Source organism: Cyphellophora attinorum (assembly GCF_001299255.1).
Source record: "Cyphellophora attinorum strain CBS 131958 chromosome Unknown Contig25, whole genome shotgun sequence".
NCBI lineage: Eukaryota > Fungi > Ascomycota > Eurotiomycetes > Chaetothyriales > Cyphellophoraceae > Cyphellophora > Cyphellophora attinorum.
In genome coordinates, this window is record NW_017253253.1 from 165,161 (window position 1) to 180,844 (window position 15,684).

General features: G+C 53.6%; 7 protein-coding genes across 7 annotated transcripts; 4 read left to right on the forward strand and 3 right to left on the reverse strand.

The window, feature by feature from the left end:
• Positions 1 to 408: 408 nt before the first annotated feature.
• On the reverse strand, positions 409 to 889 carry AB675_1489 (uncharacterized protein; the record flags this gene model as incomplete). The annotated part of the gene is made up of 2 exons (XM_018141383.1): positions 409 to 603; positions 656 to 889. The coding sequence occupies 2 exons, from the start codon at positions 887 to 889 to the stop codon at positions 409 to 411; spliced, it is 429 nt and encodes a 142-aa protein (XP_017997200.1).
• Positions 890 to 2,498: 1,609 nt separating this feature from the next.
• On the forward strand, positions 2,499 to 4,214 carry AB675_1490 (uncharacterized protein; the record flags this gene model as incomplete). The annotated part of the gene is made up of 1 exon (XM_018141385.1): positions 2,499 to 4,214. The coding sequence occupies one exon, from the start codon at positions 2,499 to 2,501 to the stop codon at positions 4,212 to 4,214; it is 1,716 nt and encodes a 571-aa protein (XP_017997213.1).
• A 945-nt stretch (positions 4,215 to 5,159) lies between these two features.
• AB675_1491 (Casein kinase II subunit beta-2) lies at positions 5,160 to 6,446 on the forward strand (the record flags this gene model as incomplete). The annotated part of the gene is made up of 2 exons (XM_018141386.1): positions 5,160 to 5,417; positions 5,481 to 6,446. The coding sequence occupies 2 exons, from the start codon at positions 5,160 to 5,162 to the stop codon at positions 6,444 to 6,446; spliced, it is 1,224 nt and encodes a 407-aa protein (XP_017997133.1).
• An 820-nt stretch (positions 6,447 to 7,266) lies between these two features.
• Positions 7,267 to 9,221, forward strand: AB675_1492 (uncharacterized protein; the record flags this gene model as incomplete). Its single annotated transcript, XM_018141387.1, has 4 exons — positions 7,267 to 7,342; positions 7,409 to 7,527; positions 7,581 to 7,734; positions 7,786 to 9,221. 4 exons carry the CDS (start codon positions 7,267 to 7,269, stop codon positions 9,219 to 9,221), a joined length of 1,785 nt encoding a protein of 594 aa, XP_017997214.1.
• Positions 9,222 to 9,370: 149 nt separating this feature from the next.
• Positions 9,371 to 10,835, reverse strand: AB675_1493 (uncharacterized protein; the record flags this gene model as incomplete). Its single annotated transcript, XM_018141388.1, has 3 exons — positions 9,371 to 10,082; positions 10,253 to 10,558; positions 10,633 to 10,835. 3 exons carry the CDS (start codon positions 10,833 to 10,835, stop codon positions 9,371 to 9,373), a joined length of 1,221 nt encoding a protein of 406 aa, XP_017997226.1.
• Positions 10,836 to 13,188: 2,353 nt separating this feature from the next.
• Positions 13,189 to 13,509, forward strand: AB675_1494 (Cytochrome c oxidase assembly protein COX19; the record flags this gene model as incomplete). Its single annotated transcript, XM_018141389.1, has 1 exon — positions 13,189 to 13,509. One exon carries the CDS (start codon positions 13,189 to 13,191, stop codon positions 13,507 to 13,509), a length of 321 nt encoding a protein of 106 aa, XP_017997147.1.
• Positions 13,510 to 14,262: 753 nt separating this feature from the next.
• AB675_1495 (uncharacterized protein) lies at positions 14,263 to 14,915 on the reverse strand (the record flags this gene model as incomplete). Its single annotated transcript, XM_018141390.1, has 2 exons — positions 14,263 to 14,528; positions 14,594 to 14,915. 2 exons carry the CDS (start codon positions 14,913 to 14,915, stop codon positions 14,263 to 14,265), a joined length of 588 nt encoding a protein of 195 aa, XP_017997132.1.
• Positions 14,916 to 15,684: the final 769 nt, after the last annotated feature.

Below are 15,684 nucleotides of genomic sequence, written 5' to 3' on the forward strand. Positions count from 1 at the left end.
GATGTGTATGACCAGATCCTTGGCTCTGAAAGTCAGAAGTTGGTGATGCCATCCCGCCTTGCATCGCGAAGGCAGGAGATTTTGCCGTTGCCGGCGAGGAATGTTGTGAAGGAGGCGTCGGCTGTATGTGAGGTGAGTTTCCAAAATTGCGCTGCCCACCTGCAAGGGAAGGTTGATTTACAGTCTGAATTGGCGGTGCAAGTATAGGCCGCTGTCGACTTTGTTGACGGTTCAACATGGCTTTCTGCATTGGCGAAGCTTGAGCAGCCATGGGCGGACGCGTTGGTCGGAGATGAGGACTACCCTTGAGCGCAAGCTCGGACTGAACATCGATACCTGCCTCACTGTCAGTGGAATCGAGCCGTACAAGGGAAGGCATGTCCAGACCTTTCTCGAGCAGGATCCTTTCTAATAGCGAGTCTTGTAGCGAAGCATGAGGCATTCGTCGGCGGCTTGACGATGACTCTGTTGTAGGCTCTGAAGTTGCTCTTCATGGTGTTGGATCGTAGTCTCCAGTTGCTTGATGTACTCTGTACGTCGTTCTCGGAACGCTGCCTGGGCCTGCCGGTTCCTTTGCTTGCGTTCCTCTGATGTTGCGTAGATCTACCCTATTTGTCAGCAATTTGCGCGTGCATTACTACCATCGATCACTTACCGGCTTTCGTCCACCCTTTCTCTTTACCGGAGGCGCTGGATCCTGCGATGTCTTGTCGTTCTGTGGTCCAACGCCTGCACTGGCCTCTGGTTCTGGAGAAGAGTCGGAAGGACTGTCGTACATGCCATGGCCGGGTTCGGTCTTCAAATCAAGTGAGTCTGATTTAGACGTGCCACCCGAAGGTACTGCCGAGACGTCTTTGACAATGACGTCTGGATCGCGTACGGAGCCCATGATTGTCATCAGCACAATCGTGCTCCCAGCCTAATGCAGCGTTCCTGGCATAAGCACGTGGCAATAAGCCCCTTTCCAATGGCAGGGCGGCCAGCCTCGTAGATCCCCCGGACTGTCGATAGCTTCGTCTAACGTAGCGTGCAGTGTCTATACCGTTTGATAATGTTTGATAATGGTGACAGTGGAAAACAGAGATAAGGGTTTGAAAGGCAATGGAAAGTGCGGAGAAAGATAGAGTGAGGTAATGGTATAAGCTAAGAGAAAAATTGCGTGCGTGGTGGCTAACGAAGGCGGGATTATTTAGAAAAGGCAATCACCCTCTCTCGCCATGGGTGTTCAATCGTCTCTTCGCGTACTATCCCTCTCGAAAGTGATGTGCACTGCGAAGGGGGACGATCCTCAGCCCTGACCGTTTCACGTATCCGAGTCTGCAAGCTTGAACAAGAGCGCGGAAAAGTGCGAAAGTGATGCGCGATGATCATCTGGAGGGAAGACTGGGAGCTGACAGAGGGCGTTGGCATACGCCCAAGATTCCCCTCCGGTGCCGGCTGCTTCTCAGATTTTCCATGCACTTTTTCTTTCTGCTCTGCTAATCCGAAGAACCGGTGGATTTTGGAAGCTTTGCAGAATTTTCATCAAGGCGGAAGCGAACTGAGGAATGCGGGGACCAATGACAGGCGCGTACTAGGGATGCACCCTCCGGAGTTGGCCTAGCGGAGCAAATTCGAAGAGGCTGATCCAACATCCACCGTACAGCACCAAGCCTGATCGAGGTCACCTATGGTCAGATGACATCGAGCTTTCTCCTCGGAACCCTTTGCAGACAACGTACCAGGCTTGTGCCGAGGCCTTCCGACATGTCCGACTCGAATGCGAGCATCGGGGAGCCTGGTGGCGATCAACATTAATGAGATTCCACCAAGCTCGCGACGAGTGTTGATAAATCAAGTGAGGTTTATCACCCCGGAGGACCATCGATCGGCTCAGGAATAACACGGTCGCAGTCTCTGAAAAGGCCACTCGTCGTGTACTTACGGCGAGCCATCCTCTCGGTCGCTTCCCAGCGACTCTGTGCGCTTTGGAAAGGTAAGACAGCCGAGAGAGCAAGGGCCATCAGCTGTGATAATTGGCATTAGCGTTTGCCCCGGAAAGATTGTGTAGGTTGACATCGACATCTGCTTTCATCAGATTCCGATGAGGTAAAATGTTGTGCGTCACTAAAAGAAGCTGTGCAACGGGCTGATGGCGACTAAGTCGCTTACGGTGGGTCGTGACTGCCGCTCGTTGCATCAAGGTCAGTATGGGAAAGTACGACAGGTTGCGAGACTGCGGAAGGGGCGAGACTGCTCAACTTCCGTGTCGACATTCTCATGTCCAAAACAGCACAGCGCTTAACAAGCATCTCATCCTTTCGAATTGATACCTTGTGACTGCAATTTTGAGTACTCGATCAGCCGCCATGAGAACGAATTCCCGCAGCAAGAGAGCCCCCGGGCCACAGCTATCCGATATTCGAGAAGTATCACATTCAAGAGCAGGAAATAGCATAGGAAGCAGAGCAGCAAGTACTTTGAGCTTGCCGCTAGAAGTCCCTGAACGACGATCCTCCATGAGTATTTTCCCGTCACAAGTGTCATCCAGCAAACCTAGCTTGGTCCATGTACCGAAGTGGAAGCTGCCGCCGGCTCCATCACAACCTCAGATACGCCGCGTGCCAGTCCGCTCACGTTCAATTTCACCAGTTCGTCATTTTGTGAACCTTTCGGCCCAAAGCTCAGACGAAGCGCGACCAGCCCCAAATCACACAGTGATTCGCGCCGCTCCTCACTTCAATACTCTGACTGAGAGCACCATCAAGCATTCTCGGATTGGTCTGGATGTACGCCTCCCGTCACTACTTTTCGTCGGTGGTGGCACTGTTGAGGGCCACGTCACTCTCACGGTCGACGCTGGTGCCCAGGACTCACGAAAAGAGACCAAGCCTATTACCATATCGCGGTTGACAGTAGATGTCATTGGCACAGAGGAAGTCAGTCTTAGACGCTTCTGGCCTTTCCTCACACTGGGCCACGAGCTGTTCGACATCAACCACCCGCCTCCTAGCTCAATCGTCAATGGCCGCAGCTCACACTACAACTCCGAGCTTGGCTGGTTCCTCACGTCCGGCACGGCTAAGATCCCGTTCTGCGTCAATCTCCCTCTGAATCCTGGTCCACCGCCATACAAGTCAAAATCAGGGGTAATCCGGTACATGCTCTCAGTGACAGCCCAGGTGAAGGTCGGTGAGCAGAAAAAGGGACACATCGTCCGCAAGAGCCAGGATATCTCAGTCCTCAAGGTTTACGACCCGCTGAAAGCCCTGGCAGGATTGCCCCAGCCTCTGGTCGCAACCGATTCCTTGACGGTGACACAGTCGCCGGAGGTACAAACTCTGACGGTCTCAGCGGGGCTGCACCGTAAGACCTGGGTCAGCGGCTCTGACGCTTTCATTGATGTGCAAATCTCCAATCGCTCGGCCCGCGAAATCAAGAGGTTCGAAGTTCAGCTGCAGAGAACCACAATGTGGTACAACTACGCAGCGCCGGCATATGGGCCGCAGAGCGAAAAGTACGTTGGAAGCCGAACACCAAAGAAGACAGATATCGAGATTTGCAGCACATGGTCTATGGTCTCCAGCAAAGGGAGAGCCGGCATTCGCCCATTTCATTCTGAGGTCAGAACCTGTCCTCTGGCGATACCTCGCAACAGTGTCTCTGTGGACACAGGTAGGTGGTTCGAAGTCCATTACTTCATCAACGTGGTGGTCCCAGTGGGCTGGTCCAAAAGCTGCTCTGTGCAGCTACCAATTACCTTGATACCATACAACTCTCTGGACATTCCTCCAAATCAACTCGCCTCAGTCGCGGCCTCGATCGAAGCCAAGGTCGAAGCTAAACGACAGAGAACTCTGCCATTCCCGTCAAAGCCATATCAGCCATATCGTCCAGGACAGTCCTTTGATGCACCCCGACGACGGTCACTAGACCAAGCACGTTCAGAAGTTGGTGTCAGGTCGAACAACGGAAGCTTTACTACGCACGAACTCGCAACGTCGCCGTGTAAAGTGCCTAGCACTCCGGTGTCACGAGCAGGTCCAACGCTACCTCGACTTCAGGTTTCAACTTCAGGAATTGGGTTCTCAGACTCGGAGTTTGAGTTGCCTGCAGATTCTTCGAAGAAGGTGATGCTAAGCGAGCAAGAACGCAAGATGATCAATCAGGCAAGAGAGCTGAAAATGCGCAGAGAATATAGCTTGAAGTACAGGAAAGCGGTACGAACTGCGTAACGAGTTCTGCCGCCGATAGGGAGCCCCTGGTTTGCACATTTTTGCACCCTAGCGCAGAACGACCGCAAATCACGCGAAACAACAGCGCGGGAGCTGTCGGATGATGTTATCGTTGGGATCGTCTTGATACGCTTGTAGGTACCAGATCAGAATACGTACTTTGGATTGCAGAAATCATCGTGTTGGCCGATCGTTTGATTCGCTGGGGTTTTCTGGCAGCGAGGACTGCGTGCCTGTCGCCGGCAGCAACATGAGACTTTCGAATTCGATCAGTGATCTCGTAGTGTTTACAAGACCGGGCATCCTGCTTCTGGAATCTTTCAAACGAAAAACTGCTTGCCAATATGAGGATAAAAGTGCTTAGAGCCTGCTCAAGTGAGAAGTGGCCAAAGGCCAAGATGTCCAGCCGGCGGAATAATATTCCGTGCCGACAAACCCATTTAGACTCCGCCGCCTTGTTGACGCCTCATTCGCTTCGACCAACTTCCAACAACCAACTCACTGATATGAACAACCACTAATAGATCGCGTAAGTGTAGCACAGTATCTCAGAGACTCATAGCAGCTGTCTGAGTCTCTAGAGACTGTGCGCGCAGCCTGCGCTGTTGCACATGCTGCCAATCACCACTGGAGGACTTCACAGAAGATTCAACAATGATGGATGACTTTCAGTCAGAAACAGACAGTGACTACACCAGCTACTGGAGAGACTGGGTAAGCAAATTCTCTTTCTTGTTCCTTTGCTTGTCATCTGTTGTGTGCTCCTGTGGAGTTCTGGTCACCGTGGCGCCCTTCAGGTAGTTGCCCCAGGTGCTGTATTCAGAGTGTCGCGTTTTCGATGCGCCTAGTCAGCAATTTTGGTTTCCACAACTTACCCCTCGTTTTCAACAACTTTCGCGTATCTGTTGCTGCAATTGCTTTCTCCTCCGGTGAGCCAACATCACGATGCCTTCCAAGCCGATATCAATCCCGGGCGCGGTGGAGCGACAAGCGGAGAAGGCGAGGGAGGGGGACAAGGAGACGCGCAAGGAGAAGCAGAAGCAGAGACTCAGGAAGCCGCTTCCTCGTCAAGATCTGAGTGGTACCAGCAAAGACTCGAGCACGAGCAGCATCAGCGACGATCGCTTCTTCTCTGCCGTGGAAAACCTCTCCCAGCTCACGCTCTCAGACGACAGCTCTGAGTACACGGAGTGGATCATGAAAGTTCGCGCGCCTCTTTTCGCACAGCTTCTTCTACGTCCCGTTGCTAACTGTTTCTTTCACTAGTTCATATCCTCGCGCGGCAATGAGTACTTCTGTGAGATCGACGAAGAGTACCTGACGGATCGCTTCAACTTGACTGGCCTTAACATCGAAGTCAACTACTACCAACATGCCCTGGACCTCATCACAGATGTGTTCGACTTAGACTGCGAGGATGACATGCGCGACGCCATCGAGAAGTCTGCCCGCCACCTTTACGGCCTCGTACACGCTCGCTACATCGTCACTACCCGCGGTCTCGCCAAGATGGTCGACAAGTACAAGAAGTCCGACTTCGGTCGATGTCCACGTGTCTACTGCGAAGGCCAACCTCTCCTCCCGTGCGGTCTCGAAAACAACGCCGGCAAGAAGCCCGTGAAGCTGTACTGCGCCCGATGTGAAGACACCTACTCTCCAAAGTCTAGCAGACACTCGACTATCGACGGTGCCTACTTCGGTACATCCTTCCACAACATACTCTTCCAAGTCTACCCCGCTCTCATACCTCAGAAATCCCTCAAGCGCTTCACTCCGACCATCTTCGGCTTCAAAGTTCACTACGCTGCTGCACTCCACCGCTGGCAAGACGAAGAACGCCGCGACATGCGCGAACGCCTCGCCGAGGCCGGTATCGCACCACTTCCTTTCTCCGCAGACAACAGTTCTTCACAAGCCCAACAACAAGCTCCGACTCGTCAGCTGCTTTTCGTCGAAGACGCCGAGGACGATGACGGTATGAGTGCACGCGCCGATGCGAGGCTAGACGACGATCATGATGATGGTCCTGACGCTGATGAAGACCCGGATGAAAGCAGTGCGACGAGGATGCAGGGTCAGGCTCAGGTGGAGAATCAGATGCAGTCGCAGGCTATGGTCACTAAGGGAGGAGTCAACATGGGACTGATCCGGGCTCGAGCTGTACAAGCTGCGATTCTCAAGCATCAGCAGAGTAGTGCGACTCATACACAGGGCGGACAGCCACGGGTTTGAAGTCGAGTCGTGAGCGTCACACATGATCAACACGATCGGATCAGGAGTCTTGATTGATCAGGATAGTGGCACGCGAGGCGACATGCTTACATGCCTTATCGCGAGATCATCAACGATCCCACAGAGGTTGACCAGTCAGCCGGAGCACATTGGGCAACCACGAACGCAAGGACGACGAGGAAGAATGCATGAGACCCACGATCAGGCCAAGCATGTGGAGCGCGCAATACACTGAGATGTTCAGATGTCTCAGGTTGGAAGCGTGCCACCGCCCAAAGAGGTTTCCACGTTGCGACTAGGCTCACGATCACGGCAGCATTACGGCAGTACAGCACAAGCATTGGCAGGCTTCCCCGGAGATCGAAGTAGCCAGCAAGATGTTGAGCGTCTTCGATTCCAGATTAATTAGACATAAGTTCTTCGAACGAATCATTCACAGATTCAGACACGGTTTTCTAATTTTCTTCCCTCACATGCTCGTGATTTGCATTTTACTGCCTGTATTTCGGAGATAGCTTTCTAACTCCTGGGTAAGTCTGGCCTCCAACGATGTCATTCTCGGCCCCAAAGAAATGAAGCGCGCTGGCTTCTCCGCAGCGCGATCGACCATGTCTCTACCTCGCACTCCAGACACCTTTCACGCCCTTTTCAGTCATCGTTATACCTTGAAAATGCAGTCCTGACTGCGCACGATACCAAGAAATATCGGTACTGAAACTGAGCCTTCCTGTGCTCCTGTAGGCTGCGTCCCAAGTCGCTGATTGTCCGTCAAAAGCTTTCGAAAGGGTCTAGCGGTGACACCGCACAAACGACCACCGACATGGCACCCTCTCAGCATGCTGAGACCACGCAAGTCATCATAGCCCTCAGACGCAAGCGATTGCGCGATAGGCGGGGTGAGTTTGGCATATTCTCAACGTTGCCGTCGCTTCTGCAGACCCTGATGCTAATGATCGCGCCAGCTGCCTCAGATGAACCGATTCAGAGCAGCACAAACCGATATAATAAGTTGAAGAAGGGCGCTGGTCATGTTCATGCCGGTGCACTACCATATCCACGCGGACCTACTGGCTACAAGCATGTACGTACAAATTCACGTCAGCCCACACCGACTTACTGATCTGCTTCTACTAGCCTGTCGAGCATGCCGGCTATACCAGAAACATCCTTGACCGAAACCCACCACGGCTCGATGCGTTCGGCGACGAAGTTGACGAGAACGAGAGTGACGCAGAGGCTGACGCCGATGCGCGCGAAGCAAACCCATATAGCGACGTCCACCTTGAAGGTACCTCGCGCCCCTCCAATGCCAGAGTCGAGTATTAACACGTTTACACAGTACTTCTCTGCCCACTCAAACATCCCTCCGAACTCGCAACCCATCCTTCGCTCTCAATACCATACCTCGACCCCGCTCTGCCCGACATGGTCACTACTACAGAAGAGAAGCTTCGACAGGAAAGAGCAAATCTGTGGAATGCAAAGAATCTGCAAAGGCAGCTAATCGGCGACGAGTCGTGGATCCCACTTGAAAAGGTCGAGACGCCAGATGACTGGGATTTGTTCGAGCCCAAGCCTAGGCAGGCTGCGGAAACGAGTCTGAAGCGGAAAAGAGACGCGGATGAAGACGAGGAGACGATCGGCGAGTGCGCAGTGGTGCAGCATACGGACACAAATAACGAGATCGCAAATGCTGCCTCGAAGGAGTCCGGAAGCGTCGCAGCCACGGTAGTTGAGGAGGCTCATGATGCTGTCACCAAGGTAGAGTCCAATGAGCAGCCCAACGAAGATGTGGTCATGCAAGAAGGCGACCACGGCGAATCAGCGGACACGGCAATCGAGCCAGCACCGGAGACAAATACTACGCAATCAAACGGCGTCACTGCACAACCCGAAGAAACAGCAGAACCCCAAAACGAGACCACGAAAGACAACCATACCACAGAAGATGGTCAAGACCCCGCCGAAGACGCAGCCTCTTCGACGTCCTCGACACCCCCTCCACCAACCCGGCGCATAACGCGCGCCCTCGCCGCCGAAGAAAACAACGACTCCGATGACGATAGCCACTCCGAATCATCCTCAACCGCACCATCGTCGCTTCTCCTCCAACCCGACCCCCTCTTCCTCATCCCACCACATCTCCACCCTACAGATCCACACACCCGCCTCCTCCAGACCGCCGCCTCCCTGTCCCTCACGCCTGAAGAGCTCCTCGAGACCCGCTCCCTCCTGGGACTATATATCCAGAAACAAGAGGAAATCCTCCGAGGCTACGAATCATTACTCCAAAAGCTGTATCTGGCAAAACACCGCCGAGACAGCGTGTGGCGGTGGTCTAAAGCCGAAGGCCACGTTGATGAGTGGAGCGATGGGGAGGACTGGGTCGATACCGAAGAGTGGGAACTTCCTCAGGAGGGAGAGTATGCGCTGCGAAAGGGCAAGGATGAAGATGAGGTGGCGGCGGAGGAGAAGGAGAAAGAAAGGGAGAGGGGCCTGGGCGGCGGCGGAAGGAATGGGAATGGAGAAGTGGATGAAAGGGGTGCCTTGAACAGAGCCAATGGTGCAGGAAAGAAAGGAAAGGGAAAGAGGCGAAGAAACATCAACAACCATGTCGTTGGCGGGCACGCCAGTACGGTAACCACTGCCATGGGAAGGAGCGTGGCGAATGGCGCTGATGAGAGAGCAAGTGGGAGTGTGCAAGACGAGGTTGGTCATGTGGGCGGTGGCAGTGGGAGAGGTGGTGGTCTGAGGTGGGACGACTTTGGTCGGTGATGATGCGAGACAGCTCACATGTAGCTTCTACGGCCCGATGAAACCACTTTGATCGGTATGCCAAGTACAATGGCAGCGTGCATTTCCTACGGCCAAAACCTAAGAGGCGCTGAATACAGGACCTTTTCGAACAATGTGAATGTTTTTCGTCAAAGAGTCGGTCCCAGAACCGATGCCAGATCATCACCCTCACCTAAACAGACCCGATCACACCATCCACACCAACTCCTCTCCGCCCCACTCGTCTCTCTTGCCAGATACTGTCCCGACGTGCGCTCGTCGTCGTACTCCCACACCGTGGCGCCCGTCTTCACGCGCTTGCGCACTTTTTTCTTCACTACGCCGCCGATACCTTCAATCTCTTGCTGGTGGTAGCCTGGCTTGTTGCTGCTGCTGTTAGCTGGCGCGGCCTGTCCTGCGGTGTCGCGATGCTGATAGTGCGGTACCGGCGTGCTGACACGACTGCCAGCCGTTAGTGCTTCACCGTCGCCATCGGAGCAGTCGATCTCAACCCAGCTGACACTGTTAGTGCTGGAGTCTAAGCAGTGGCTTCCACGCCCGCATTTCTGGCCTTGATCGCCCATGCCGAGGCCGACACCCAGCCCACCGCCAATGTGCGTGGAGTAGCGCGAGCGCCAGGTCCAGACGCGTCGGTAGGTGGTGTCGTTGGCGCGCAGATTGTGACCGCAGGCAGCGCAGAGGTAGGCGCCGCGGGTGGCGCAGGCGCAGGAGAGGCGGAGGAAGGCTGGGAGGGTGAAGGAGCTGGTACTGGAACTATCTGCTGGCGGTACGGGCTGGGAGGGCTCGTCTTCATCGTCGAGGCGGGAGGAGGAAGAGGCAGAGCGAGCGGAGCGGACTGAACTGGCGCCGGAGATTGGAGGCGTGTTTTCGTGATGAGGCAGGTCATCTGTCGTCAGTGGTTCGAGATGGGCAGAAAGTGGTGCGTCGAGACACGTTCGGCAGAGCCGTCGGTGGCGTTCGGAAAGGTATTTGTTGCTCAGCGGTTTGACGACGCAGTTTCGGCAGACTACAATGCCGCATTTTCTGCAGGAAGCGACGTGGTCTCGTGCACAGCTGCTGATCTTGTAGGATGAGGTGAATTGGCCGTATTGGAGGAGTGGATGCCGAATTCGGGTGATCTTGTATGGTTGTTCAAGGAGGGAGAGTCTGACTTGCGGAGATCTGACAGAAGAGGTTGGTCATCGAACGTGCAGCGCAGGGACTGTGCTTTGAGATGTCGCGAGTATTGGGTCAGGTTTCGGTGTATGCTGCGGGAGGTGAGTGAGAGGGAATGGAGGTCATTGAGGTCGAGGTGCTTGGCTAGGGATAGAGCAACACTACAGTTCTGGTTAGCGATCTCAGACGGTCCGCAAGCTCTTGACTATATCGAGCCGCTTATGTGTATGCATACGGAAAGCAAGCAAGCACAGCCGCGAAGCTGGCGCTGCTCGCGTGGTCGGTGCCACTACGGTCGGCATGCTTGTCTAGTGATGAGGGCTGCTGAACCGCTGAAGGTAGACGGGCTGCTTCTACAACCCGTTGCAGGTATGCTTGCGAGTTGTCACAGACTGATGCACCCTCGTCCGAATCGTCAAGATCGACGAACCGAGCCATGTTCGATCCATCAACGTGGTTCTAAGTGAATGTGTAACATATGAGATGGTAGAGACAGTCGTTTGTCTGGATCGGTGGCCATAGAAGTGGTTTTGGCGTCTAGCGTTTGGTAGCGCAGGACGTGTAGGACACGTGAGAATACAAGACTCAGACTGTTGACGTGAAGGACAGACAGGGAGGACAACGGATATCGCAATCGGGTCCCGCTTTCGACGCCGCAAGTCCTGCAGTGCCCCGCGCCCCTGGCGCAGCCACTTACGATGGCGGAACAATGGAAAGAAGCCGTCCACAGGCTCGACAGGGCGGTGCCCCTCTGCATACAACTGCCATATTCAGCACTGCCTAGGCTATGGAGCGACCTGAGCTGTCTGTAATGTATCAGGTCGATTGAATGCTCCGGCAGCTTGAATAGAGAGCGAAAACGAGGGTTGAGATACATGTACGTACTCGAAAGAACGTCTCAGGCAGTGAAACGAGGACCTGAACTCCAGGTTGTGCGTGCAGGGGCAGCCAAAGCCACCGTACCACAACGGCAAGCTTCTGATTCGAGCAGGTCGGCCGAATCCAAAATCGAAATATTTGGCCCTCGAAAAAGTGCACTCACCGCGATGTACTCTCTACTTACCCAACTTCTTGCATTCAGTATTGCGCCAGTGCAGTCGCGCTTCGCTGGTAGCTGCCCGTTGAATGATGTGATGATGGTAAGTCATTCGATGCCTGCAAAGTCCGCACATGTCCCTCAGGATGAATTTCAAAAACAATCCAACTCCAAGAGTATCTCTCTCTGCGGAAGAACATTTATCTCTAGAATTACTCTGACTACGCAACTTCACTCTACAGCCCTTCGATATCCTGCGTCCATGACCGGCAGCTGACTCGAATCTCAGAACCCATGATCCAATGCTCTGATGCAAAGCTGGCTCGCACGGCCATTTCAAACATAATCAAATATCGAAAGGTACGCACCATCCACTGTGGCACCCCCCGACTCCCTCGATGATGATACCGCGACACGCAAAGGCATTCCTCGAACATAATCTACTATGTTGAATCTGTCGACTACAAGTTTCAGCCTTGTCTGAGCCTTCCTACACCTTCGAAATCCGTTGTCTCGATCTTCCACACAGATGCTGACTTCTGCAACAGGTACATACTGCCCATCTCCAACTGCGACCCAGCGATCCTCATATGAAGAATTTTGAACGAACGGGCGGACAGACTGTGCGCGCCAGACGGCAGCGCCCTCAAAAAGCAGGACGTACAAATCCTGTGGCAATGCTTACCCTTGCGACGCTTGTTGAGATTTCGTCAGCTGATCAGCGCTCAATGTTCGCCCACTCATGGCATACTCCCTCATAGTGAAGCTGCGCTAACACTGGGAAACTAGGTACTGTTCCACTCAGTCTTTTGTCGACCCTTGTCCCATCATATGATGAACATTATTCACACTGTTTGAACCGAGCCTCGTGCTTGGAAATGAACGTACATACACTGAAAATTCTGATTTAATGAGGTCAGTCGAATGCCATTCATGTGCTGCGAGACATGCTGACACCCAACAGCCTGAGATTTATCCACTTCACACTGTCGAGATACACCGATAGATCTTGACATCTGCTAATGATTGCTCTATCTAGGTAGGGTTGTTTTGCGTTGTAGTGCGGAGAGGTGATCAATACATCGGTAAGCACGTCCTACCCGTCCTCTTGCCCATGTGATGAATTTCTTATTTGCTTCTGGAATCTACATAAATGGAGAATCTACAAATTCACCTTGGAGAACTGAGATGGAATCCAATCATTTATACTTCGCGATCGTCTTCCGACTTGATCCTGACATGATCCTAGTGCATACGCCTGGATGCGTCCGTCTTCACCGAACTGTCACTAGCTGGGATGGCTCCCGACCCCCTCTTGTACGACAATCTCCCACATGACTGTCAGTCGTCGCACCGTACCGTGGGAGGAAAGGTTTGTAGGACGTTCCAGCGGAAAGGAAATGAGATATGCCGAAATGCGAGGAACGGTGGTCATGCCAGCTCCCGCTGACGGAGCTTGAGAATGCGCATAGATCTAGGATACGCTCATAAATGCAATCTATCATCCCTATTCTTAAGATCGCCTCGATCTGGTGCAGCTTCAGTGTCTGATTAGGCCCTGAGCAATACCTACTAGGAGACAAGCTTGAGTGCTGCAAATGTAGATCGAGGCGGAAAGATCCGCCCCCAGAATAGGATCTCCACTGCATGATACGATCTTCCAGAGTCCATCGAATTTCATCATCTTCATTCAAGATCTCGCTCCCTCAATACTACACGGGAGGACTTCACCTACTCGGAATACTCGCAACGGAAATGTCAGGCTTCGGCGGCCCAGGCGGTCGCCAAATCAGCTACAAACCCTCCCCACCCGAGCGCGGCTCCTTCCCACTCGACCACGACGGCGAATGCAAGCACTTCATGGCGTCGTATCTAAAGTGCATAAGAGCGCAGAACCCGCCAGGAAAGAACAGTGAAGAGTGTAGGATGCATGCGAAGGACTACTTGGGGTGTCGGATGGAGAAGGGGTTGATGGCGAAGGACGAGTGGGCGAACTTGGGGTTCGAGAAGCCCGTCGAGGATGCGACGGGAGAAGGTAGTGGTCTGAAGGGTGAGCATGGCTTGAAGAGTGGGTGATGCAAGCGATTCCAGCATGGTCTTCTGGATGCAATGGCGATGCCATTCTGCTAGGCCGCCAGTCCCTCAGAGTCAGACCACTCGACACCAGACAAAGGTCGCACAGAAGACGAGACATGGCATGGTATTACGCCTCACAATGCGCATTGGCTTACGATGCGAGAGAGTCCATCACACGGACCGAGTTTAATGCCCCTCGATAATCGAGCTGGTTCGACCATCTGTTGGCATTTGTGTGGGCTACCTCAAAGACTCAAGAAGCACCCAATGCCGTCGCTCTGTGTCAACTGCGCGCAGAAATGCATCAAGCCAGCTCGGTCAATGCGCAGCGTCATAAATGCCACTGATGCCGGCAAAGGAACGACAAACGTGCGCATGCACGAGCTGACGCCTGTCTAACGGCACAGGAAACCTCGACTAGTATACTGTTGATGAGAAGCGTGTCTGTTCCCCATCCGTCGACACGCATTGCAGTTTCAAGCGTGGCAGTCCTGGCATTTTTAAACGAAGAAGTGACGACTATCGACAAGATCGACCTTCAAATGGAAGCGGACTCGATATAACAGTCACCGAAAGCCAAGGACAAGACCGATTTTATGTTTCAATAATGCTTGATTTCAAAACAAGAGTCTGTTGCTCTGCTATGGGATATCTAATCTCCTCCCTATGCGGTACAAAAGGCTAATCTCAGAAGCCATGTCAAAATAGCACCATTGCTATTCAGTATCACCTTTCAGGACAAGTATTGCGTCCTTACAAGAAGAAAGCGCCAGCCGCCAGGACACCGCCAAGGAACTGTGCCGCAACAGTTGCCTGCGCAGCAGCACCAGTGTATGTCGATGGGGTAGTGCTAGCGGGTACCACCGTAGTCGAGCCCGAGATCACTGTTGTGTGGGAAACTGGGGCTGTTGGTGGGGGTGGCATAGGCTTGGAGCTTGTGACGGAGCCTGACATAGACTTTGATGATGTGGTCGAAGTCACGGGCGCGGCACCGCAGCCAGACTCGCTGGGTAGGATGCCTTGGCGCAGTCAAAGGTCGTGCTCGAGGTCTTGGCTGTGGTCGTCGAGGTGACGGGTGCGGCACCGCAGCCTGACTCGCCGGGGTAGCTGGCCTTTGCGCAGTCAAATGTTGTGGTGGTGGTGGGAGCGGCACCGCAGCCGGACTCGCCCGGGTAGGATGCCTTGGCGCAGTCGAAGCTGCTGGAGGTTGTGGTGGTGACGGGAGCGGCGCCACAGCCTGACTCTCCTGGGTAGGAGGCTGAAGCACAGTCGAAGGTGGTGGTTGGCGCGGCACCACAGCCAGACTCGCCCGGATATGAGGCTGATGCGCAGTCGAATGAAGCTACTTGAGGGAGAGCGGTGGCGAGGGCAACGAATGAGGCCGCGGCAGCGATTGTGAACTTCATATTGATGTTGGGGTGGGTGATGCTGATGTTTCTCGAAAAGCTGCGATTGTGGCTTATGGCTGATGAGCAGTGAAGCGAATGACTTTGGGTGAGCTGTGTGTGGATGTCTTCTTGACTTGAGATGAGATGGATTGATGTTCTTCTTTCACCTCGACAAGTGGCGAGCACTCGAAGCTTTATACATTCTCTCCTTGCAAGGCTGCAAGCCCATCTGAGGCTCAGCAAAGCCCAAAAGAACATATGCCTCACGCTGCCATGGGGAACTGCATGGCATTCCAGCTAATGAAACGCGGAAGTGGACCTCTGTGCTCAGCAAAGGGTAATTCTCCCATACCACACTTCCAATTTTGGCAGAGTAGGCTGAGTGTTCTCTGACCTCCTTTAAGCTTGGGCGAAACGTTATTCGCGGTTGCAACCTCCAGGCTCCTTTGGGCATCTCCAAGCAGATATTTAAGCCTTTGGGGTATGCCATTGGTGCGTAGCAACCTTGAGCTCGTGGTTAGGCGGTTGCTGTGAGTCAAAGACGTGCGTCACACGCGGACGCCATCCCAAAGGTCTGGGAGGGGGATGTAGAGCGCTCGTGGAGCTAGAGCTCGTATGGCTACTGTATGCAGCAAACTTCAATATTATTACCACACCTGCAATTGAAGGCATTGGCTGAGGTTTGCTCTCTAACTTCCAGAAGGTGTAAACATAGCCACCTCCAGCCTTTCGAATTTCGCATATTCTGTGCATTGTTCTAGGAGGTCGATGTGTTGTACTGCGCGCA